The 23729-nt window shown below is 50.8% G+C and overlaps 1 protein-coding gene across 1 annotated transcript in view; it reads left to right on the top strand.

Annotated features, from left to right (window-relative positions):
• Positions 1 to 23729, top strand: part of LOC147091127 (dynein axonemal heavy chain 2-like) — a 141610-nt gene that overhangs the window by 35328 nt on the left and 82553 nt on the right. The window contains exons 11-18 of the mRNA XM_085977168.1: positions 794 to 923; positions 1820 to 2002; positions 6469 to 6680; positions 8943 to 9089; positions 16521 to 16677; positions 18145 to 18384; positions 21300 to 21488; positions 22740 to 22887. Coding sequence (XP_085833294.1) covers positions 794 to 923; positions 1820 to 2002; positions 6469 to 6680; positions 8943 to 9089; positions 16521 to 16677; positions 18145 to 18384; positions 21300 to 21488; positions 22740 to 22887 — 1406 coding nt within the window. The remainder of the gene's footprint in view (positions 1 to 793; positions 924 to 1819; positions 2003 to 6468; positions 6681 to 8942; positions 9090 to 16520; positions 16678 to 18144; positions 18385 to 21299; positions 21489 to 22739; positions 22888 to 23729) is intronic.

The following is a 23729-nucleotide window of genomic DNA, read 5'->3' as shown; positions in this document are numbered from 1 at the left end:
GGTCAGTACTGAGGGAGCGCCGCACTGTCGGAGGGTCAGTACTGAGGGAGTGTCGCACTGTCGGTGGGTCAGTACTGAAGGAGCGCCGCACTGTCGGAGGGGCAGTACTGAGGGAGCACTGCACTGTCAGAGGAGCAAAGGGAGCGCCTCATTGTTGGAGGGGCAGTACTGATGGAGTGCCTCACTGTCAGAGGGGCAGTACTGAGGGAGTGCTGCACTGTTATATGCTGTCTTTTAGATGAGACGTTAAACCGAGGCCCCGTCTGCCCTCTCAGGTGGACGTAAAAGATCCCACGGCCACTATTTGAAGAGCAGGGGAGTTCTCACCGGTGTCCTGGGGCCAATATTTATCCCTCAACCAACATCACTAAAACAGATGATCTGGTCATTATCACATTGCTGTTTGTGGGAGCTTGCTGTGCGCAAATTGGCTGCCACGTTTCCTTCATTACAACAGTGACTACACTTCATTGACTGTAAAGCGCTTTGGGATGTCCTGAGGGGGGTGAAAGGTGCTGTAGAAATGGGAGTCTGTCTTTTGTGTCTCGGATCAGTATTGTGGCATGGACCCTTTTCTTTTCTGCGTTACATTCTCGGGCCTGTGTAGAGGAAGCTTTTTGCGATGGCATCCCAAACCGTGGCAAGTAAAGCCCACTACCGGCCAACAATCAATGCCCCCTCTTCACCGCAGACAGTAATCCCCTTCCTTTGTTTGTGCTACCCCGGCCCTTTAGAGCGGGACTGCTGGGGTCGACACCTGATGACCACGGTCTTACCCTTTGTGTCTGTTCAGATTCCGCTCGGGCATCAAAGACCTGGAAGTGATGATGCAGAATCTGATCTCGTCCTCATTTGATACCGTGACAACAGTGCAGCAAGGGGTGGAGTTCCTGGACGTGTTCCAGCGCCTTTCTTACCGTGAGGTACGCGCGATATTAAAATCATAGCAACCCAGGGTTATTATTGAACACACAGCTGTGAAAAAAACATCTGTGCAGCAAGGCCCTGACGCTGGACTGCCATGAGGGCGAAATACAGGAAGTGCAGGAGAGCGGTTTCCCTGGAGGCTAGAAGAATGTGAGGTAATCTCATTGAAACACAAAATTCTTACAGGGATGGACCGGGTAGATGCAGGGAGGATGTTTCCCCGGGCTGGGGAGTCTAGAACCAGGGGTCACAGTCTCAGGATAAGGGGTCGGCCATTTAGGACTGAGATGAGGAGGAATTTCTTCACTCAGAGGGTGGTGAATCTTTGGAATTCTCTGCCCCAGAGGGCTGTGGAGGCTCAGTCGTTGAGTATATTCAAGGCTGCGATCGATAGATTTTTGACCTCTCGGGGAATCGAGGGATATGGGGATCGGGTGGGAAAGTGGAGTTGAAGTCGAAGATCAGCAATGATCTTATTGAATGGCGGAGCAGGCTCGAGGGGCCGAATGGCCGACTCCTGCTCCTAGTTGTTATGTGAGGGCCCTCTTAAAATGCTTCATCGTTTCCACAATAGGACAGAGGGCCCTATATGATGTTCTGGTCCGTGCAGTGAAGTAGCTATCTTCCACTCAGTAACTTCCCAAGGTTACAATCGGGAGCTTGCTCTTTGTGGAGAATTGCAGCGCAGGGGAGGGAGTGTGGGGGTGGGGGTGTTGGCAGGGCGGGGGGTTGCAAAGAGCTGTATCTTACCTCCTCTTTCTGTGTCGGGGCCTTCACTGGCGAGGCGTTTGGGCAACCGCTTTGCTCGAGACTGCGCTTCACAGCGAGAAAGTTGGCGTCTGACGCTGGCCTCCGCGGTAAGATGCCGATCGTTGCGTTCCATTCCCCGCAGGCCATCAAACGGACCATTGATAAGAAGATGGTGGAAGTCTACATACTGTTCAGCGACGAGCTGTCGCCGGTGAACAAGGAACTGAATAGGAAGGCGATCCGCCTGGCCTCGCAGATGCCGCGGTACGCTGGCCAGGCGCACTGGGCGCGGACTCTCCGTCGCCGCATCGATAGATCCATGGAGGTAAGTTGGACCTCAACAGAATATTTCCAAAAGATGACCGATTAATAGCAACTGATTATTGGGTACACGGGCTGTAAGTGGCGGAGGATGTTCTGCACATCTCTTAAACTATAGAAGCAAAGTTTGAGCAGATGATTAATCTTCACCACCCCCCACACGCATTCATAGCCTTGTGACTCCCTGCTAGGTATCAGCCATAGAAACATAGAAGATAGGAGCAGGAGTAGGCCATTCGGCCCCTCGAGCCTGCTCCGCCATTTAATGAGATCATGGCTGATCATCCAAATTCAGTACCCTGTCCCTGCCTTCTCCCCGTATCCCTTGATCCCTTTAGCCTTAAGAAATATATCCAACTCCTTCTTGAATATATTTAATGAATTGGCCTCAACTACCTTGTGTGGTAGAGAATTCCACAGGTTCACCACTCTCTGGGTGAAGAAATTCCTCCTCATCTCTGTCCTAAATGGCTTACCCCTTATCCTTAGACTGTGACCCCTGGTTCTGGACTCCCCCGCCATCAGGAACATCCTTCCTGCATCTAGTCTGTCTAGTCCTGTTAGAATTTTATAAGTTTCAATGAGATCCCCTCTCATTCTTCTAAACACCAGCGAGTATAAGCCCAATCGACCCAATCTCACCTCATACGTCATTCCTGCCATCCCAGGTATCAGCCTGGTGAATCTTCGCTGCATTCCCTCCATGGCAAGAACATCCTTCCACAGATAAGGCGACCAAAACTGCACACAATACTCCAGGTGTGGTCTCACCAAGGCCCTGTACAACTGCAGCAAGACATCCTTGCTCCTGTACTCGAATCCTCTCGCTATGAAGACCAACATACCATTTGCCTTCTTAACCGCCTGTCATATCCAACGTATAGTTGCAATCTTCTTTGGTCTACTGTGCACAGTTCTGGCCTCCTTATCCGAGGAAGGATATACTTTCCTCAGAGGCGGTGCAACAGAGGTTCATTAAATTGATTCCTGAGGCTGTCCTGCGAGGAGAGATTGAGTAGATTGGGCCTACACTCTCGGGAGTTCAGAAGAATGAGCGGTGATCTCATTGAAACATATTAGATTCTGAAGGGGATTGACAGGGTGGATGCAGGGAGGATGTTTCCCCCAGTGGGAGAGTCTGAGGATAAGGGGACGGCCATTTACGACAGATGAGGAAACATTTTTTCACTCAGGGTTGTGAATCTTTGGAATTCTCTACCCCAGAGGGCTGTGGATGCTCAGCCATTGAGTATATTCAAGGCAGAGATCGATAGATTTTTGGACTCTCGGGGAATCGAGGGATATGGAGATCAGGCAGGAAAGTGGAGATGAGGTCGATGATCAGCCATGATCTCATTGAATGGCGGAGCAGGCTCGAGGGGCCGTATGGCCTACTCCTGCTCCTAAGGATGTCTTGCTGCAGTTGTACAGGGCCTTGGTGAGACCACACCTTGAGTATTGTGTGCAGTTTTGGTCGCCTTATCTGAGGAAGGATGTTCTTGCCATGGAGGGAGTGCAGCGAAGATTCACCAGACTGATACCTGGGATGGCGGGAATGACGTATGAGGAGAGATTGGGCTTGTATTCGCTGGAGTTTAGAAGAATGAGAGGGGATCTCATTGAAACTTATAAAATTCTAACAGGACTAGACAGACTAGATGCAGGAAGGATGTTCCCGATGGTCGGGGAGTCCAGAACCAGGGGTCACAGTCTAAGGATAAGGGGTAAGCCATTTAGGACTGAGATGAGGAGGAATTTCTTCACCCAGAGAGTGGTGAACCTGTGGAATTCTCTACCACAGAAGGCAGTTGAGGCCAATTCATTAAATATATTCAAGAAGGAGTTAGATATATTTCTTAAGGCTAAAGGGATCAAGGGATATGGGGAGAAAGCAGGGACAGGGTACTGAATTTGGATGATCAGCCATGATCTCATTAAATGGCGAAGTGGGCTCGAGGGGCCGAATGGCCTACTCCTGCTCCTATCTTCTATGTTTCTTATGTTCTTAATGCAGTGGGTCAGAATGATTCCAAGAGAAATGCACTCAACCCACGTTCTGCTGGGCGCAGTCCCACAAAGCAGCTTGCAACATGCCACAAGCTGTTCAGCGACAGGTGGCTAATGTGGGGGGGATTGGAAAGATTGACGTGGACATGCAGGGCGTGCCGCTGAACGACTGCAATTAAGGCACGTTGTTGGGTGCCTTTGTTGGCCTGTGCTACCCCCGATCTGGGAGCTTCTGGTATTGGATAATATTCCCTCCAGTATCGAAGATTTAAGGGGTGATCTAATCGAGGTGTTCAAGATAATTAAAGGAGTTGATCAGGTGGATAGAGAGAAACTATTTCCTCTGGTGGAAATGTGGAACTCTTTCCCCCCCCCCCCCCCCCCCCAAAAAGCTGCTGAGGCTGGAGGGGGTCAATTGGAAATATCAAAACTGAAATTGATGGATTTTTGTTCGGTGAGGGTATTAAGGGTTACGGAACCAAGGCGGTTGATGTAAGAAAACTACTAGGCACTTGGTCTAAGCGTTAAACAAAGCTTTTATCAACTGTTTTACAACATGGAGGTCTAGTTGTGTCCTTCACTAGTTCCTGTTAAGAATGTCCTGCGCAAGCTGGGCCCGTGCCTGAGTATTTATACTCTCCCTGGACAGCGCCACCCGCAGGCCGCTCAGTATTATTTCATAAGTCTTTCTTTCATGAATGACTGATTCATGTCAGCGGGTAAATGGGGTTAGGATACTGAAACCGCCATGATCTCATTGAATGGCGGGACAGGCGCGAGGGGCCGAACGGCCTCCTCCTGTGTTCCTGAAATGGGGAAGGTATCGAATCTCCAGCGCTAACAGCCCTCACCTCGACAAGCCCGTAAATACACCCAAGCAGGCTAGTTTAACTGACACTGACTAGCCTCTCTATACCCTCTGTCTTACCTCACACATCAAGAACGAACACTTGGGTGTGAGGACCAAAAAGAGAGAGAACATTTAAAAACAAAATGTGCAAAAAAAGACCTTGAATACCAGAAGTGGATAAATCATGGAATCGTACCGCGCAGAAGCAGGCCATTCGGCCCATCGTGCCTGTGCCGGCTCTTTGAAAGAACTCTCCAATTAGTCCTACTTCCCCCTGCTCTTCCCCCCCATAGCCCTGTGACTTTCTCCTTTTAAAATATTTCTCCAATTCCCTTTTGAAAGTCACTATTGAATCTGTTTCCACCGCCCTTTCAGGCAGCGCATTCCAGATCACAACAACTCGCTGCGTAAAAAGAGTAGAGATGCAATAAATTCTGCAATCCATTCTACATCACCAACACAATCAATCAGCCAGCAAGTTATGGAATTTATGGATAATGCAGTATGGGACAAAGTGCTCTTAAAATAAAAGAGAGAGAGAAATGAATATACTCTGGTGATCACCTGCCGCCATTCCAGCAGGTGAACCACTCAGCAGAAAGGGTGTGGCAAACAGCGAGGATGATACCAATCGACATAGAAAGGCTAGCAGAATGGGCAGACAAGTGGCAGATGGAATTTAATACTGGGAAGTGTGAGGTGATGCATTTTGGCAGAAGGAACAGGGAGAGGCAATATACACTTAATGGCACAGTTTTAAAGAGTGTGCAGGGACAGAGTTAATGTGTATAGGTCCCTGAAGGTGGCGGGACATATTGAGAGAGTGGTTAGCAAAGCATATGGGATCTTGGGCTTCATAAATAGAGGTATTGAGTACAAAAGTAGAGAAGTTATGCTGAACCTTTATAAAGCGCTGGTTAGGCCACAACTGGAGTATTGGGTCCAGTTCTGGTCACCACACTTTAGGAAGGATGTGAAGGCCTTTGAGAGGGTGCAGAGGAGATTTACCAGAATGGTTCCGGGGATGGGGGATCTTAGCTACAAGGACAGGTTGGAGAAGCTGGATTTGTTTTCATTAGAGCAAAGGAGGTTGAGGGGTGATTTGATCGAGGTGTACAGGATTGGATAGGGTTTGGAAAGGCTGTTCCCACTAGTTGATGGTACGAGGACTAGGGGACACAGATTTAAGGTTTTGGGCAAGAGATACAGGGGTGGGGGAATGTGAGGAAAAACTTTCTTACGCAGCGAGTGGTGAGGACCTGGAACTCGCTGCCGATGGAAGTGGTGGAAGCGGAGACACTCGATGTTTTCAAGGGGAGACTGGATAGGCACTTGAGGGAAATAAACTTGCAGGGCTCCGGGGATGGAGCAGGGGAATGGGACTGACTGGATCGCTCCACAGAGAGCCGGCACGGACTTGATGGGCCGAATGGCCTCCTTCTGTGCCGTATGACTCTATGAATCGGAATTGGTAGCTACACAAGTGTTTGATGCCATCTGCCACTAAATATATTCAACAAATACTGACAAGTGGCAAAGTCCTTGGACAGGTACCAAAGAGTCAATTCCAGGAAATAAATAACCCATCTTAATCTCTGTCTCGCATCTTACAGTTCCTGGCTCAAGCCACCTTTCTGCCCAAGATTGGCCTGGGCGAGGAGACCATGGCGTTCTACCAGATACTGGAGCAGTCTCTGGATGAATTTGTGCGCAAGGTCTTCACGGAATGGACGGTCAACGTGGACCGGGACAGCACGAAGCGCCTGGAGAGACCGCTGATGATCCGCAACGAGGACCAGGGCAAGCTCAGCGTGAACTTCGACATGTGAGTTCTCAGAACTTCAAGCCAGCGGCCCGAATACCTTCGGCAATTGCTGGATTAGATTAGAACCAAAGTAATAATATTGCAAGTGCTAAGTAACCGAGCGGCGGTTTAAATGGGAACTGTCGACGCGGGACGCACCCTAGGTGTGAGGGTTTCATCACGTGTTTTATGCCTGAATCATAGAAACATAGAAGATAGGAGCAGGAGTAGGCCATTCAGCCCCTCGAGCCTGCTCCGCCATTTAATGAGATCATGGCTGATCATCCAAATTCAGTACCCTGTCCCTGCCTTCTCCCCATATCCCTTGATCCCTTTAGCCTTAAGAAATATATCTAACTCCTTCTTGAATATATTTAATGAATTGGCCTCAACTGCCTTCTGTGGTAGAGAATTCCACAGGTTCACCACTCTGGGTGAAGAAATTCCTCCTCATCTCAGTCCTAAATGGCTTACTCCTTATCCTTAAGACTGTGACCCTTAGTTCTGGACTCCCCAACCATCGGGAACATCCTTCCTGCATCTAGTCTGTCTAGTCCTGTTAGAATTTTATAAGTTTCAATGAGATCCCCTCTCATTCTTCTAAACTCCAGTGAGTATAAGCCCAATCGACCCAATCTCTCCTCATACGTCATTCCTGCCATCCCAGTCTATCATGACAAAAAACACAAAAATGGCTAAAGGTGGCAAGCTGCATCTACCAAATGGACCTCAGCGAGTGGTCAAGTGGCATCAATATACATCTCTTTTGTTTCTCTACCTTTTTTCTCTCTTTCTGTATTTAGCTCTTCACAGTGACGTAAGAGAACTACGAGGCACTTGGTCTAAGCGTTAAACAAAGCTTTAATCAACGGTTTTACAACATGGAGGTCTAGTTGTGTCCTTCACTAGTTCCTGTTAAGAATGTCCTGCGCAAGCTGGGCCCGTGCCCGAGTATTTATACTCTTTCCTGGACAGCGCCACCCGTAGGTCGCTGAGTATTATTCCATAAGTCTTTCTTTCATGAATGACTGATTCATGCCACACCGTCTGCCTCGCTGAGATTTGCAGGCCTTTCCTCTTGCTTTCTATCATGGGTCTGAAGAATGTCGGACTATTTCCAGCATCCATAGAGTCCACGAAAGCCCTTTGTCGAAGTTGTGTCTCCTCCTCGGTTCCAGTTTTCCTATAACCAATGCGCTGCTGGAGCGAGAGGGCAGGAGATCTCAGTCTCCCTCCCAAGACATTGGCCAAATGCAGAGAGTTGGAAGGCCCGTGTTAAAGCCGACAAAGGAAGTGATTGCTCGGGAAAGCTGACCTAACTAGAACTACTGATTCATACGCTTAAAATGAACAAACCAGTTCCACAGGGCCTGGGACAAACTAGCTTCACAACAAATAACAACAGAAAACGCTGGAAAAACTCAGCAGGCCAGGCAACATCCATGGAGAGAAATAGAGTCAACGTTTCAGGTGGAAACCCTTCTACAGAACTGAGAACAAAAGGCAGGAAATGAAACCGATTAAAAGGCCAGTTTGGGGGCTGGGCAATGGGGGAGGGGATGAAAGAAGAGACATTGAGAGATATTCAAGGTGAGACAAGATGGTAATAGGACAGGTAAAGAAACAGACAATGGCTCGAGATGGAGTGTGAAATGCACTGGCAGAGTGAGAGACAGCTGTCCTATTACCATCTCGTCTCACCTTGAATATCTCTTAATGTCTCTTCTTTCATCCCCTCCCCCATTTCCCAGCCCCCAAACTGCCTTTTGTTTCATTTCCTGCCTTTTCTCTCAGTCCTGACGAAGGGTTTCGACCCGAAACGTTGACTCTATTTCTCTCCACGGATGCTGCCTGGCCTGCTGAGTTTTTCCAGCGTTTTCTGTTGTTATTACAGATTTCCAGCATCCGCAGTATTTTGCTATCGTTTCACAACAACTCACAATGATGTCGCACATTTAACATAATAAAGCCTTCCAAAGCATTTCACCGAGGAGAAAGCTGGAGTAACTCCCTTTCTAAATCCCTCTGCCTGTCAAAACCTTCTCAAGACCCATCTCTTTGGCCAGGCTCTTGCTCATCTCAACCAACTCTCCCATCTACTGCTCGGTATCCACGCCCCCTCTGTGAAGCACCTTGGATGTTCTCCATGCGAAAGGCCCTGTACATTATTAATGCCACTTGCCTGTCCCCAAATGTAACTGTGCCAACCCTGATAGATTGACCGACACTATTCAAGAGAGGGCTGTGCCAATTGTGTTACCAAGCTACCCCTGTTTCTCGCAGGTACCTGCTGGAGTTGTTCGATGAAATCCATTACTGGGAGCGCTTGCTCTTTGAGATCCCGCATTATGTCATGGAATCCTACCAGCGAAGGGAAGATCTGCGAAAGCTCCGAGAGAGTGTTCTCCTGGTGGTCCGAGATTACAACAGGTCAGTGCAGATTGCTGAAGCTTGGAATGTTTAACGGTGTGTCTCCTGGGTGTAGCCCCTCCTGCCCTGATGGCTTTAAACTCATGGCACCATCTTGCCATCATTTATTCTGAAGTGGGGGAAAGAGTTAAAATGACATCGCTGGCAGTTTCACTGAATGGTGTAAGAAAGACATGAGGTGCTAACATGAAAGGCCACATCCATAAAGATGAGGTCAAGATAGCTGACCATTGAAGACTAAAAACAATTAAGTGGAGACAGGATGTCCAGCATTTCAACTGCCCTTAACAGCTTTATTATCTGGGTCGCATTCCTAGTTATCTTTTAATCAGCATTCAGCAGTTTGAGTGAATGATTGAGGAGGCAGCTTACACATGTTTACCTTAGGACTTGTAACCAATCCGTGAAGGTGCATGCGGGCCAAGATCCAATCAGGTTGCAGGAATGAATTGTGCATGAGGCTGCCATGATTATTGTAATGTATAAAAATGTAGTGTTTGCTATAACAATTTGGAGAAGTCTCCTGGCACGCCAGTAGAGACTGTCTCCCCACCAGTGTAATAAAGACAACTTGACTATCGATCTGAAAACCTTGTGTCGAGTGTTGGTTTAAAATACTCCACAACAATTCTGTGTATTTTTCAATCCATTTTAGATTCCTCTTGCAGCATTCTTACGGCGAGTATGGATATGGGGATTGGGCGGGAAAGTGGAGTTGAGGTGGAAGATCAGCCATGATCTTATTGAATGGCGGCGCAGGCTCGAGGGGCCGAATGGCCGACTCCTGCTCCTCATTCTTATGTTCTTAAGTGAGTTGGCATGGCATGACATTCAGTAACTTGCTACACTTACCACCTCTATACCGTGATTTCATTGAAACTTATAAAATTCTAACAGGACTAGACAGACTAGATGCAGGAAGGATGTTCCCGATGGCGGGGGAGTCCAGAACCAGGGGTCACAGTCTAAGGATAAGGAGTAAGCCATTTAGGACTGAGATGAGGAGGAATTTCTTCACCCAGAGAGTGGTGAACCTGTGGAATTCTCTACCACAGAAGGCAGTTGAGGCCAATTCATTAAATATATTCAAGAAGGAGTTGGATATATTTCTTAAGGCTAAAGGGATATGGGGAGAAAGCAGGGACAGGGTACTGAATTTGGATGATCAGCCATGATCGCATTGAATGGCGGAGCAGGCTCGAGGGGCCGAATGGCCGACTCCTGCTCCTATCTTCTATGTTTCTATGTGATTTGCTGTCCAACACTGCAACTTTGCATTAAAAGTTTCAGAGGCCATGAAAGTGCCAGTTCCTGAGCACTAACAAATCATTTGCTCTAATCCCTACCATTCTCTATCGTCCATTTCCCCAGTGATCCGCTGTACACAATAATCTGACTTGCTCTTTCTCTGCCAACTATATGGGCTCGATTTCCCCAGGCCCTAGGAGGCGGGCTTGGAGGCGTGTCGGTTGTCAAAATAGCAAAAAACTGGCGGGCGGGTCCGATCCTGCCTCCATTCCGCCTCTGAGCAATTTTCCCACATTCGTGGTTTCAGACCCCGTTTCCATCCCACCTCCAAGAGGCGGGATAGGCCCTTAAGGCCCTTAACAACCAGTTAATTGCCTCTGTAATCCCATTTTGAGAGGCCTTTCTGATTTTAACACATTTCCCCCATCCTGCACCTCTGGAACACGCCAGTTAATCCTGGCGGCCTCACAAGTGGATTGCTTACCAACAGCTGCAGCTCCAACATTAAAAAGGAGTTTTCACCAATGATCATTTGCAGGTGGCAGAACTTTGTTGTCTCAGGTCTGGGGGAACTTTTAGCAGGCCTACTCATTGTTGTGGAAGTTTGGAGCCTGACACCCATCTCCAGTGTGACACCCCTCTCCCCACCTTGACTGAGCGCTTCCTCAACTGAGGCAGATACCAGAAGCATGGGAACCATTTATTTCCTTTCCTCCTGGACATCAGATTCAGACGAAGACCAGCCACGGCAGCAACACAACCATGAAAAACAGCAGCAGCAACAACAGGAGCGCCAAGCTGCTGCTTACCCACCTGAAGCTGCACAGGCCAGAAGGCGCCAGCACGCGACCACATTGCTGCTCGGGATGCAAGGGACGCACTCATGTTGGCCAGATTTGCTTAGCCTGCACAATCACTTTTGCCTCGCACCTTGACGTAAGAAAACTACTAGGCATTTGGTCTAAGTGTTAAACAAAGCTTTAATCAACGGTTTTACAACATGGAGGTCTAGTTGTGTCCTTCACTAGTTCCTGTTAAGAATGTCCTGCGCAAGCTGGGCCCGTGCCCGAGTATTTATACTCTCCCTGGACAGCGCCACCCGCAGGCTGCTCAGTATTATTTCATAAGTCTTTCTTTCATGAATTAATGATTAATGTCATACCTTCTTACCAGAGCATCAACAATGGACAAGAACCTGCGATTCCTATCACTCTGACAACCATACTGACAATTGCAAGTCACCCTAAGCCCTCAATGTGGAAGTCCCACTTGCGAGATGGCACAGGCCACAACTTCAACAGTTTGCCATCAAATCTGTTTATCATAACATTACAAGGATGGCTTGTTAAAAAACAATACAACAGAACACCCAAGTGACTACCCTTGTGACTACTTGTGCTTTATCTTCCTCTTACGCGTGCTGCTACGTGGTGCTTTCCCTGTGGCTACAGCAGATGTGGAGGCCCCTTGCTCACTTTCTTGCTGCTCCTGTCTCGATACCGTTGGCGGCCGTCCTCTGGGGTTGCGAGCCTGTGAGGGCTCGGCAACAGTCTGCTGCTCCTGTGGCTGTGCAGGGGCTGAGTTGCCCATCTTAGTTGGGTGAGGACTCTGGTGGGGCTCTGACCGAGGGCTTTGCCATGGCATGGTCGTGTGAGTGCTTGGAGTGGAGCCCCCACTTCCTTGTTGTCTGCCACCAACATCCCTCTCATGGGTCAGCCCCACTTCAGAGCTAGCAAGTGGCTTGAGAGCACCTTGCTGCACATCAGGGGGGCCATGAGGACCCGTTTCTGCACTGGAAGTCCTACTCCAGTGGACTTCCATGAAGGTCTGGTTTGTATGCTCAATAGCTGACCATCGCTCCTCCAGAGATGTCAGTCTATTCTGAACAATGACCATGTTTTCAAAACCCTGGCGACTAAGCTCCTCCATGGCCGTAGCCATCCTCTCCTCTACGGTAGCCATCCTCTCCTCTACGGTAGCCAGCCTTACCACGGAGATAGCCATCCTTTCCACGGAGGTTGCCATCCTTTCCGTGGTGATGCGTTCATGCACCAATGCCTCCACAAAGGCTCTGCTCCTGTTCGTGATGGACTCCTCCACTTGCAGCGACCCTGGAGACAAAACCTGCCAGAGACTTCTGCACCTGTTCCTGGAGTTCCAGCACCACTCTCCTTCTGGATGGACCCGGAGGCACAGGGTCGACATGCAGCTGAGCCGAGCTGGCAGAGTCCTGCGCCCTCCGACGAGGACTCTCCACTGCTGTCCTTGTCTCCACCATCTGCTGATGCTCACTTGTGAGCTGTGATACACCAGGTGACAACACTACTCTATCTTGTGAAGATCCCACCGAGGTGTGAATGTCTGCGCTGCTGCTGGGTGCGCTGAATTCTGCTAACGCTGCACCCTTAGAGGTTGCAGCTTCCTCTGAGGAGCCTTGAGGCTCAGGCTGTTCCTCCTGGATAGTGGGGATGGGGGCTGTCGATGGTCCTGTGAGGGAGTAAAGGAAAGAGTTAGAGATGTGAGGTAAAGGTTGCATGCACATTGAATTGTGCAGATGATCATAAGTAAATCTGTTAGAGCATCAGAATCATTATCAGTCACTCATGCAATGTCAGTGAGAGAGATGTCAAACTACTCAGTCACCAGCTTGCTGTGATGCGCCCGTCTGTCCATCTCCCACTTGGGAATCCTCCTCGATCCGGCAATTTCCAGGGCCGCCTCCTCCGAGGTGGTGAGCTGGGCTACTGAGGGTGGCCCTCCTCCTGTCCTCGCTCTTTCCCTCTTATTGTGGGCTCTCTTTTCCTTCAATGAGTTTGAGTGAGAATGAAGGAGTGAGTGTAGAGAATCCATAGCATAGATGCTTAGAAGGAGGTAAAGGGCCCTCCCTGGGTGTTGTAAGTTGTTGTCATTGCATCACAGTGATAGAGAGTGTGAGGGCTGCATGGTCAAATAGTTAAGTGACTGTGACCATAGCGAGAGAGGGAATGGGTAAGGGTGCAGGGATATAAGTGTCAAGTGGGATGTGGAGGAAGAGGTTGGCAAAGCAGAGTGCTGGTGAGGAGAGGCGATGGGGATCAGATTGAGGGTGATGGGAAAGTCATACTCACTTTTCCTGTGCGAAGAAGGTCATGAAACCTCTTCCTGCAATGCAGCCAGGTTCTGCGGCACATTGAGATGGAGTTGACCTCCTGGGCCACTTGCAGCCACACAGCTTCAGTCTGCTGGGGTGGCTTTTTTCTCCCTGAGGAAGGGAAGAGCACCTCCTGATTAGATCTTGCTCCCTGCACCAGAGCTTGGAGGGAGGGCTCATCAAAGCTTGCTGGCGGACATGGTCGGTAAATGAAGCCCTTCATACAATTTCCAAAGCGTTTCCAGTCTCCAGAAGAAGCAAGGCAGCTTGCAGGCCTTAAATGCAGCAGCGTTGATGACTTCATCGGAGGCGACTTTCAGGATGGAAAGACTCATTGGGCCAGGGGGTCCCACACGCTGGAAATCCATTGCCTAATTAGGGGGGAAAAATTGCACTTTTTTCAACACTTCACTTCGGAGTCGGGGTCCTGACACGAATCCCATCTGACACGCCCCCAGCCCGCCCCCCGCAATGGCGAAATCCAGCCCTATGACTGTCTCCTTCATCTGCTTTGTGTTACAGGCGAGTTTTGCTCTGGAGAATGGAGCGGCGCTTTCAGTGTGAACATCTCCCTCGTGTTAGGCCACCCAGAGGGAATTATTTTGCCGATACCAGTGTGCCGGACGGCGCACTTCAGGCTCGCAATGAGCGTGCGCTTCCTTCCCGCCATATTGGAAGCTGAGGCGTCCGTTTAGCGCCTGAAGAAACACGCTGGGGTGGGGGAGGGGGCGGAGGGGGGCTCCATGACATCCTGCATTGAATTTCTAAACCAAAATATCTAAATATGTAAAAGTTATTTCAATAATAGCAATTATTGCTCCCCTGATAGTTCACATGGAAACGATTGTATAACTCAGCCCAGAGACTGGAAAATACCACGTTTGATTTCCTGTCTTTGCACAGTTGGGTAATCTCAGTCGGGGCCAGGTGTCCCTAACCGCCCATGGGTTAGGTAGGAGTTAACACTCGCCGTGTTTCCACTCCTGATCACTACCTAGTAGCTCCTGTAGGGGATCTCATTGAAACTTATAAAATTCTGTCAGGACTAGATGCAGGAAGGATGTTCCCGATGGTCGGGGAGTCCAGAACCAGGGGTCACAGTCTGAGGATAAGGGGTAAGCCATTTAGGACTGAGATGAGGAGGAATTTCTTCACCCAGAGAGTGGTGAACCTGTGGAATTCTCTACCACAGAAGGCAGTAGAGGCCAATTCATTAAATATATTCAAGAAGGAGTTGGATATATTTCTTAAGGCTAAAGGGATCAAGGGATATGGGGAGAAGGCAGGGACAGGGTACTGAATTTGGATGATCAGCCATGATCTCATTGAATGGCGGAGCAGGCTCGAGGGGCCGAATGGCCGACTCCTGCTCCTATCTTCTATGTTTCTATGTGTTGGTCTCGTCTGTGACGTCCCCGATAACCCGCATCTTTCATGACCTCAGGATGTCCCAAAGCACTTTGCAGCCAATGAAGTACTTTTTGACGTGTAGTCACTGTTGTAATGTATTAAACGCGGCAGCCAATTTGTGCATAGCAAGATCCCACAAACAGCCATGTGATAATGACCAGATAATCTGTTTTTTAGTGATGTTGGTTGAGGGATAAATATTGGCCCCAGGACACCGGGGAGAACTCCCCCTGCTCTTCTTTGGAATAGTGGCCGTGGGATCTTTCACGTCCACCTGAGAGGGCAGACGGGGCCTTGGTTTAATGTCTCATCAGAAAGACGCTACCTCCGACGGTACGGCACTCCCTCATCACTGCCCCTCCGACAGTGCGGCACTCCCTCAGTACTGCCCCTCCGACAGTGCGGCACTCCCTCAGTACTGCCCCTCCGACAGTGCGGCGCTCCCTCAGTACTGCCCCTCCGACAGTGCGGCGCTCCCTCAATACTGCCCCTCCGACAGTGCGGCACTCCCTCAGTACTGCCCCTCCGACAGTGCGGCCCTCCCTCAGTATTGCCCCTCCGACAGTGCGGCGCTCCCTCAGCACTGCCCCTCCGACAGTGCGGCCCTCCCTCAGTACTGCCCCTCCGACAGTGCGGCACTCCCTCAGTACTGCCCCTCCGACAGTGCGGCGCTCCCTCAGCACTGCCCCTCCGACAGTGCGGCGCTCCCTCAGCACTGCCCCTCCGACAGTGCGGCTCTCCCTCAGTACTGCCCCTCCGACAGTGCGCGCTCCCTCAGTACTGCCCCTCCGACAGTGCGGCGCTCCCTCAGTACTGCCCCTCCGACAGTGCGGCCCTCCCTCAGTACTGGCCCTTCGATAGTGCGCGCTCCCTCAGTACTGCCCCTCCGACAGTGCGGCTCTCCCTCAGTACTGCCCCTCCGACAGTGCGGCCCTCCCTCAGTACTGCCCCTCCGACAGTGCGGCTCTCCCTCAGTACTGCCCCTCCGACAGTGCGGCTCTCCCTCAGTACTGCCCCTCCGACAGTGCGGCCCTCCCTCAGTACTGCCCCTCCGACAGTGCGGCGCTCCCTCAGTACTGGCCCTCCGATAGTGCGCGCTCCCTCAGTACTGCCCCTCCGACAGTGCGGCGCTCCCTCAGTACTGGCCCTCCAATAGTACGCGCTCCCTCAGTACTGCGCTGGGTGTGACGGCCTGGATCTTTTGTGCTCAAGTCCCTGGAATGGGGCTTGAACTCTCAAACCTCTGACTCAGCAGCGAGAGTGCTGCCCACTGAGCTGTTGACACTTGCTGTGTGGGCCCAGGCAGTAGAGCCACTTGGGTGAAAGAGGAGAGAAAACGGGAAGGCGAGGCAAAAAAGAAATGCAAGAATCTCATCCAAATTAGAATGATGTGTGATGTAAGAAAACTACTAGGCATTTGGTCAGAGTATTAAACAATGCTTTAATCAACTGTTTTACAACATGGAGATCGAGTTGTGTCCTTCACTAGTTCCTGTTAAGGAATGTCCTGCACAAGCTGGGCCCGTGCCCGAGTATTTATACTCTCCCTGGACAGCGCCACCAGCAGGCCGCCCAGCACTACTTCATAAGTCATTTCCACATGAATGACTGATTCATGTCAATGTGTTTATTTGTAATTTTAGAATCCTTGACGAGTTAACGAAAGAGCAACGGAAACTCTTCCGCGACAGAATCAAATTCCTGGACAAGAAAATTGCCCCGGGGCTGACGAAGCTTCAGTGGGCAGCCAAAACACAGTCCAGCTACTTCATTGACGATTGCCGGATGCAGGCCAGACAGGTATCTACCTCTTTCTGCAGCAGAGCCGGGGAGCCGCCTGTTTGTCTTCCTGTCAGACGGGAGCCCTGCGGATCGCCCCCATCTCCACTCTTTACAACAGGGATCGTCCCAACAGGGCCCAACTGCTCTTTGTGGGGCTGTGGGTGGGGCGGAACTCGGTCATGTTATCAGATTTCTGTATGTGCTCACTTACAATTCTAACGCGAACAGAAATGTGTTAGTATGATATTTGGAAAGGGAAAGCGTGTCACTATTTACAGGGGGGTCCCCGGGAGTGTGTCAGTATTTACAGTGGTCCCCGGGAGTGTGTCAGTATTTACAGGGGTTCCCCGGGCGTGTGTCAGTATTTACAGGGGGTCCCCGGGAGTGTGTCAGTATTTACAGGGGGGGCCCCGGGCGTGTGTCAGTATTTACAGTGGTCCCGGGAGTGTGTCAGTATTTACATGGGGTCCCCGGGAGTGTGTCAGTATTTACAGGGAGTCCCCGGGAGTGTGTCAGTATTTACAGGGGGTCCCCGGGAGTGTGTCAGTATTTACAGGGGGTCCCCGGGAGTGTGTCAGTATTTACAGGGGGTCCCCGGGAGTGTGTCAGTATTTACAGGGGTCCCCTGGGGTGTGTCAGTATTTACAGGGGGTCCCCGAGAGTGTGTCAGTATTTACAGGGGGTCCCCGGGAGTGTGTCAGTATTTACAGGGGGTGCCCGGGAGTGTTTCAGTATTTACAGGGGGTCTCCGGGAGTGTGTCAGTATTTACAGGGGGTCCCCGAGAGTGTGTCAGTATTTACAGGGGGTCCGCGGGAGTGTGTCAGTATTGACGGGGTCCCCGGGAGTGTGTCAGTATTTACAGGGGGTGCCCGGGAGTGTGTCAGTATTTACAGGGGGTGCCCGGGAGTGTTTCAGTATTTACAGGGGGTCCGCGGGAGTGTGTCAGTATTTACAGGGGGTCCCCGGGAGTGTGTCATTATTTACAGGGGGTCCCCGGGAGTGTGTCAGTATTTACAGGGGGTCCCCGGGAGTGTGTCAGTATTTACAGGGGGTCCCCGGGAGTGTGTCAGTATTTACAGGGTGACCCCGGGAGTGTGTCAGTATTTACAGGGGGTGCCCGGGAGTGTGTCAGTATTTACAGGGTGACCCTGGGAGTGTGTCAGTATTTACAGGGGGTCCCCGGGAGTGTGTCAGTATTTACAGGGGGTCCCCGGGAGTCTCAGTATTTCGAGGGAGTCCCCGGGATGAGGGAGAAAGAGATAGAAGGTTGTGCTGATGGGGTGAGATGAAGAGGGTGGGCGGAGGCTGGTGTGGAGCAGAAACACCGGCACGGAGCAGTGGGGCCGAATGGCCTGTTCTATAATGTAATATCTCTCACGTCTCTCCCCAGCCTGGGGGAAGATATCGATCCTGTGTTCGGTGACTTTAACGAAAGGGATGAGTCTGTTCATTAAAGGACGTGTGCGGTCTTCATTCCCAACTAGCTCCAGCTGACCATTGATGAGTATAAAGCCTCGAGTCTGCTGCTCAAACAGTACGCCTACCAGATGAGTGAGATGCTGCTGGTGCACATCGACAGTAAGCGAACGTACAATGATAAGGAGTTCGGGGACGCACAGCAAGCCCACCGGGAGAACATCCAGTCCAAACTCCAGAAGACGCACAGGGACATGGTCGCCATCATGCACCAGACGTATCTGGTCTTTAAGAGCGACGGGTCCGAGGTGGGTTGGAGCTGTTCTTGATGTGTGCATACTGTGGAGGTCTGATTCTTTTGCTCCCCTCATTGCTTCCCTGGGTCCCAAGCTTCCTGCTTCTCGGAGGCTGTGGCAGCCATCCAACGGCTGGGCAGGTTCGCCAATCCTCTAGGAATTGAAGATTAATCTCTCGCGAGAGAAATCAGAGGGGTGGTTAAAAAAATTCATATTCTTTGAATACTTCAGTTTATTTGCCGGAGAAATATTAAAAACGGGTGAAGTAAAAGGCTGTTTGGCGGGACGGGATGCGACGTTCAGAGGCGGGAGGATACGTGATGAAAGCTCCTGAAATATGTCTGACCAGAGCTGTCAGTCCTGCTCCCGAGCCGCATGAACTGACCGCCAGCAGCTCCAAGAAAGCTAAAGCTTGGAATACATGGTGACCATCGCAAGCTGCATTCCGTACACTGCCGCCTCAGTGTAAGTGCATCACATTGGCTCAGCGAGTCTGTGGCTGTGTCGCTACGCTGTTCAGACAGGTACCAGACTGATACCTGGGGTGGCAGGAATGATGTATGAGGAGAGATTGGGTCGATTGGGCTTATACTCGCTGGAGTTTAGAAGAATGAGAGGGGATCTCATTGAAACTTATAAAATTCTAACAGGACTAGACAGACTAGATGCAGGAAGGATGTTCCCGATGGCGGGGGAGTCCAGAACCAGGGGTCACAGTCTAAGGATAAGGGGTAAGCCATTTAGGACAGAGATGAGGAGGAATTTCTTCACCCAGAGAGTGGTGAACCTGTGGAATTCTCTACCACAGAAGGCAGTAGAGGCCAATTCAGTAAATATATTCAAGAAGGAGTTAGATATATTTCTTAATGCTAAAGGGATCAAGGGATATGGGGAGAAGGCAGGGACAGGGCACTGAATTTGGATGATCAGTCATGAACTAATTGAATGGCGGAGCAGGCTCGAGGGGCCGAATGGCCGACTCCTGCTCCTATCTTCTATGTTTCTATGTGCAGACGAGGGGCTGGAGTGTAATGCAGGTTAAAAACCCCGGGTTGAAGGCCATATCAAAGGCAGACCAAGCAGTGGAATGCATTCCTAGAGGAATAGGAGTAACAAGCGGAGAGGCAGTGTTAAACTTGTCGAGAACCTTGGTTAGACCACACTGTGCACTGGTCTCCATATTACACAAAGGATATAGAGGCACTGGAGAAAGATTGACAAGGATGATACCAGAACTGAGAGGTTAATACTATCGGGAAAGATTGAACAGGCTGGGGCTCTTTTCTCTCGAAAAGAGAAGGCTGAGGGGCGACCTGATAGAGGTTGCCCCTCAGCCTTCTCTTTAAAATGATGAAAGCGTTCGATAGGGTAGACGTAGAGAAGATGGCAAGCATGCAGGTGCAGCAGGCGGTTAAGAAGGCAAATGGTATGTTGGCCTTCATAACGAGAGGATTTGAGTACAGGAGCAAGGAAGTCTTGCTGCAGTTGTACAGGGCCTTGGTGAGACCACACCTTGAGTATTGTGTGCAGTTTTGGTCGCCTTATCTGAGGAAGGATGTTCTTGCCATGGAGGGAGTTCAGCGAAGATTCACCAGGCTGATACCTGGGATGGCAGGAATGACGTATGAGGAGAGATTGGGTCGATTAGGCTTATACTCGCTGGAGTTTAGAAGAATGAGAGGGGATCTCATTGAAACTTATAAAATTCTAACAGGACTAGACAGACTAGATGCAGGAAGGATGTTCCCGATGGCCGGGGAGTCCAGAACCAGGGGTCACAGTCTAAGGATAAGGGGTAAGCCATTTAGGACAGAGCTGAGGAGGAATTTCTTCACCCAGAGAGTGGTGAGAATGTGGAACTCGCTGCCACAGGGAGTGGTTGAGGCGAATAGCAGAGATGCACTTAAGGGGAAGCTGGATAAACAGGAGAGAGAAAGGAATAGAAGGATATGGTGATCGGGTGAGATGGAGAGGGGTGGGAGGAGGCTGGTGTGGAGCCGGCATGGACCAGTTGGGCCGAATGGCCTGTTTCTGTGCTGTAGACATGAGGTCATTCTGTGTAATTTGGAAGCGGTTGGATGCTGTGATGGGTGAACTGTAGAAAGTCTCTGGTTTGGGAAGACCCCGGCTCAGGTAGCAGCAGCAGAGTTACAATTAACCTCAGCCCCGCTGGGCTAGCAAAGGGGCGAAACTCGGCCGAGATTCCTGCTCCTGATCACTATCCGCCAGCCTCTGCTCCAAACCTGGGCGAGTGGACGTCGGGTGGGGACGGGATCGGGTTCAGATATGGTGCCCCCCACGTTTGAATAGTCTGCCGCTATGAAGAATGGCCACCTGGGCAAAAGGTTGGCGCAGGACATAGAAACATGGAAGATAGGAGCAGGATTCGGCCCCTCGAGCCTGCTCCGCCATTCAATGAGATCATGGCTGATCATCCAAATTCAGTACCCTGTCCCTGCTTTCTCCCCATATCCCTTGATCCCTTTAGCCTTAAGAAATATATCTAACTCCTTCTTGAATATATTTAATGAATTGGCCTCTGCCTTCTGTGGTAGAGAATTCCACAGGTTCACCCCTCTCTGGGTGAAGAAAGGACCCAGCGTGAGGCAGTGCCTTCAGGAAAGGAGCGGGGAGACAAAACAAAATGAACATTGGATATAAAAACATCAGCAGCACGCGGCCATTGAGCATTGCTCTGCTTACTGACATCGAATCACACAGCACAGGAGGAGGCCATTGGGCCCATCGTGCCTGTGCCGGCTGTTTGAACGAGCTCTCCGATTAGTCCCACTCCCCCCTGCTCTTTCCCCACAGCCCTGTGAATCTTTCCCCTTCCAGTATTTCTCCGATTCCCCTCCGGTTGTTGCCGTCCCTGATGATTCAGCGAGTTTGATGAGTAGCCTCCATTTGATGTTGCTCCCTTGTAGGTGCAGCATCATTGGCTGAATTACGCCAAGAAGGTTGACCGAATGGTGGAAGAAGCCTTCAGACTAAACGTGAAACGGTCGCTGCTGGAGCTGTCCAAGGCCATCAACGGAGATCCCAAATCCACGCCCAACTCGCTCTTCAGGGTCATGGTGACCCTTCTGGATGACATGCCAGGCAGCCAAGGAAAGGTAGGGTCATTTCACAGCTCGTCACAGCCAGTGTGGCGCAGGTGGGCTTTTCACACTAATGGATCTCTCGCGTAGATGTATGGAATGCCGAGGGGCGCTCGAATCGAGGTGTTCAGAATGATGGAAGGATTCGATAGGGTAGATAACGAGAAACGATTTCCTCTGGTGGTGGGGTGGGGGTGGGCGGGGGGGGGGGGGGGGGGAGTCCAGAACAAGGGGGCAGAACCTTAAAATTAGAGCCAGGCCGTTCAGGGGTGATGTCAGGAGGCACTTCTTCACACAAAGGGGGGTGGGAATCTGGAACTCTCTCCCCCAAAAGGCTGGGGGTCAGTTCAAAGTTTGAGAACAGATTTTTGTTGGGTAAGGGTATCGAGGGTTACGGAACCAAGGCGGGTAGATGGAGTCAAGATACAGCTCAGCCAGTGGAACAGGCTGGAGGGGCTGAATGGGCCTCCTCCTGTTCCTGTGTAACAGGCTCGAGGGGCTGAATGGCCTCCTCCTGGTCCCATGTAACAGGCACGCGAGGCTGAACAGCCTCCTCCTGTTCCTGTGTAACAGGCTGGAGGGGCTGAATGGCCTCCTCCTGTTCCTGTGTAACAGGCTGGAGGGGCTGAATGGCCTCCTCCTGTTCCTGTGTAAAAGGCTGGAGGGGCTGAATGGTCTCCTCCTGTTCCTGTGTAACAGGCTCGAGGGGCTGAACAGCCTCCTCCTGTTCCTGTGTAACAGGCTCGAGGGGCTGAATGGGCCTCCTCCTGTTCCTGTGTAACAGGCTCGAGGGGCTGAGTGGCCTCCTCCTGTTCCTGTGTAACAGGCTCGAGGGGCTGAATGGGCCTCCTCCTGTTCCTGTGTAACAGGCTCGAGGGGCTGAATGGTCTCCTCCTGGTCCTGTGTAACAGGCTAGAGGGGCTGAATGGGCCTCCTCCTGTTCCTGTGTGACAGGCTCGAGGGGCTGAATGGGCCTCCTCCTGTTCCTGTGTAACAGGCTCGAGGGGCTGAATGGTCTCCTCCTGGTCCTGTGTAACAGGCTCGAGGGGCTGAATGGGCCTCCTCCTGTTCCTGTGTAACAGGCTCGAGGGGCTGAATGGCCTCCTCCTGTTCCTGTGTAACAGGCTCGAGGGGCTGAATGGCCTCCTCCTGTTCCTGTGTAACAGGCTCGAGGGGCTGAATGGCCTCCTCCTGTTCCTGTTTTTGGGCTGTGGTCTGTGCCAAGGTGAAGCTGCTCATTCTCTCCACATCTCCTTTTGTTGCCAGGTGGAATTCTCGCCCACGCTATCGAAGCTTGCAAATATTGTCAACAGCGTCAGTAATCAGATTAAGAACTCCCTCTCCATCTTCAAGCGTATTCCAGAGCTACTGACCAAGAGGAAATCCACCCTGCAGCCTGTCTACCTAAACATTGGTAAGCAGCGATTGCAACACCCTCAGTTAGAATCATAGAGGGTAATGGAACAGGAGGAGGCCATTCGGCCCATCGAGTCCGTGCCGGCCGACAAAGAGCTCTCCAGCCTAATCCCACTTTCCAGCTCTCGGTCCCTAGCCCTTCAGGCAGTGAGTTCCAGACCCCCACCACCCTCTGGGTGAAAAGACTCCTCCTCAACTCCCCACTAATCCTCCCAATTACTTTAAATCTGTGCCCCCTGGTTATTGATCTCTCTGCTAAGGGAAATGGGTCCTTCCTACCCACTCTATCTGGGCCCCTCATAATTTTATACACCTCAATCAAGTCTCCCCTCAGCTTCCTCTGTTCCAAAGAAAACAACCCCAGCCTCTCCAATCTTTCCTCAGCTAAAATTCTCTAGTCTCGGCAACATCCTGGTAAATCTCCTCTGTACCCTCTCCAGTGCAATCACATCCTTCCTGTAATGTGGTGACCAGAACTGCACACAGTATTCTAGCTGCGGCCTAACTCGTGTTTTATACATTTCAAGCATATACACTACAGTTATGCTGTTGGTGCCTCCCTCATTAACATAATAATTGACAATGGGAGAGATGGTAGCCACCATCTCCGATTACCAGGCTTCTGTCACAACCGGCCATTGTTCTACAGGAGGTCTCTGTCAGAGTGGCGACTGACACCACTGTGATAACCAATGAGTGGAGGAGGGCTGGACTTACGGCAAACAGAGTATTTACTCATCAAACAGCAAAAAGAGTCTGTTTACTCATCAAACAGCAGGCTCTATTTAATCAGCGCACTACAGCAAACAGTCTACAGAGTCTATTTACTCATCAAACAGC

Source organism: Somniosus microcephalus, unplaced genomic scaffold (assembly GCF_052327205.1).
Source record: "Somniosus microcephalus isolate GS21.2 unplaced genomic scaffold, FLI_Smic_1.0 unresolved_chr4, whole genome shotgun sequence".
In the NCBI taxonomy this organism is placed as follows: Eukaryota; Metazoa; Chordata; class Chondrichthyes; order Squaliformes; family Somniosidae; genus Somniosus; species Somniosus microcephalus.
Note: the sequence above shows the minus strand (reverse complement) of the source record. Positions and strands in the feature narration are given on the sequence as shown.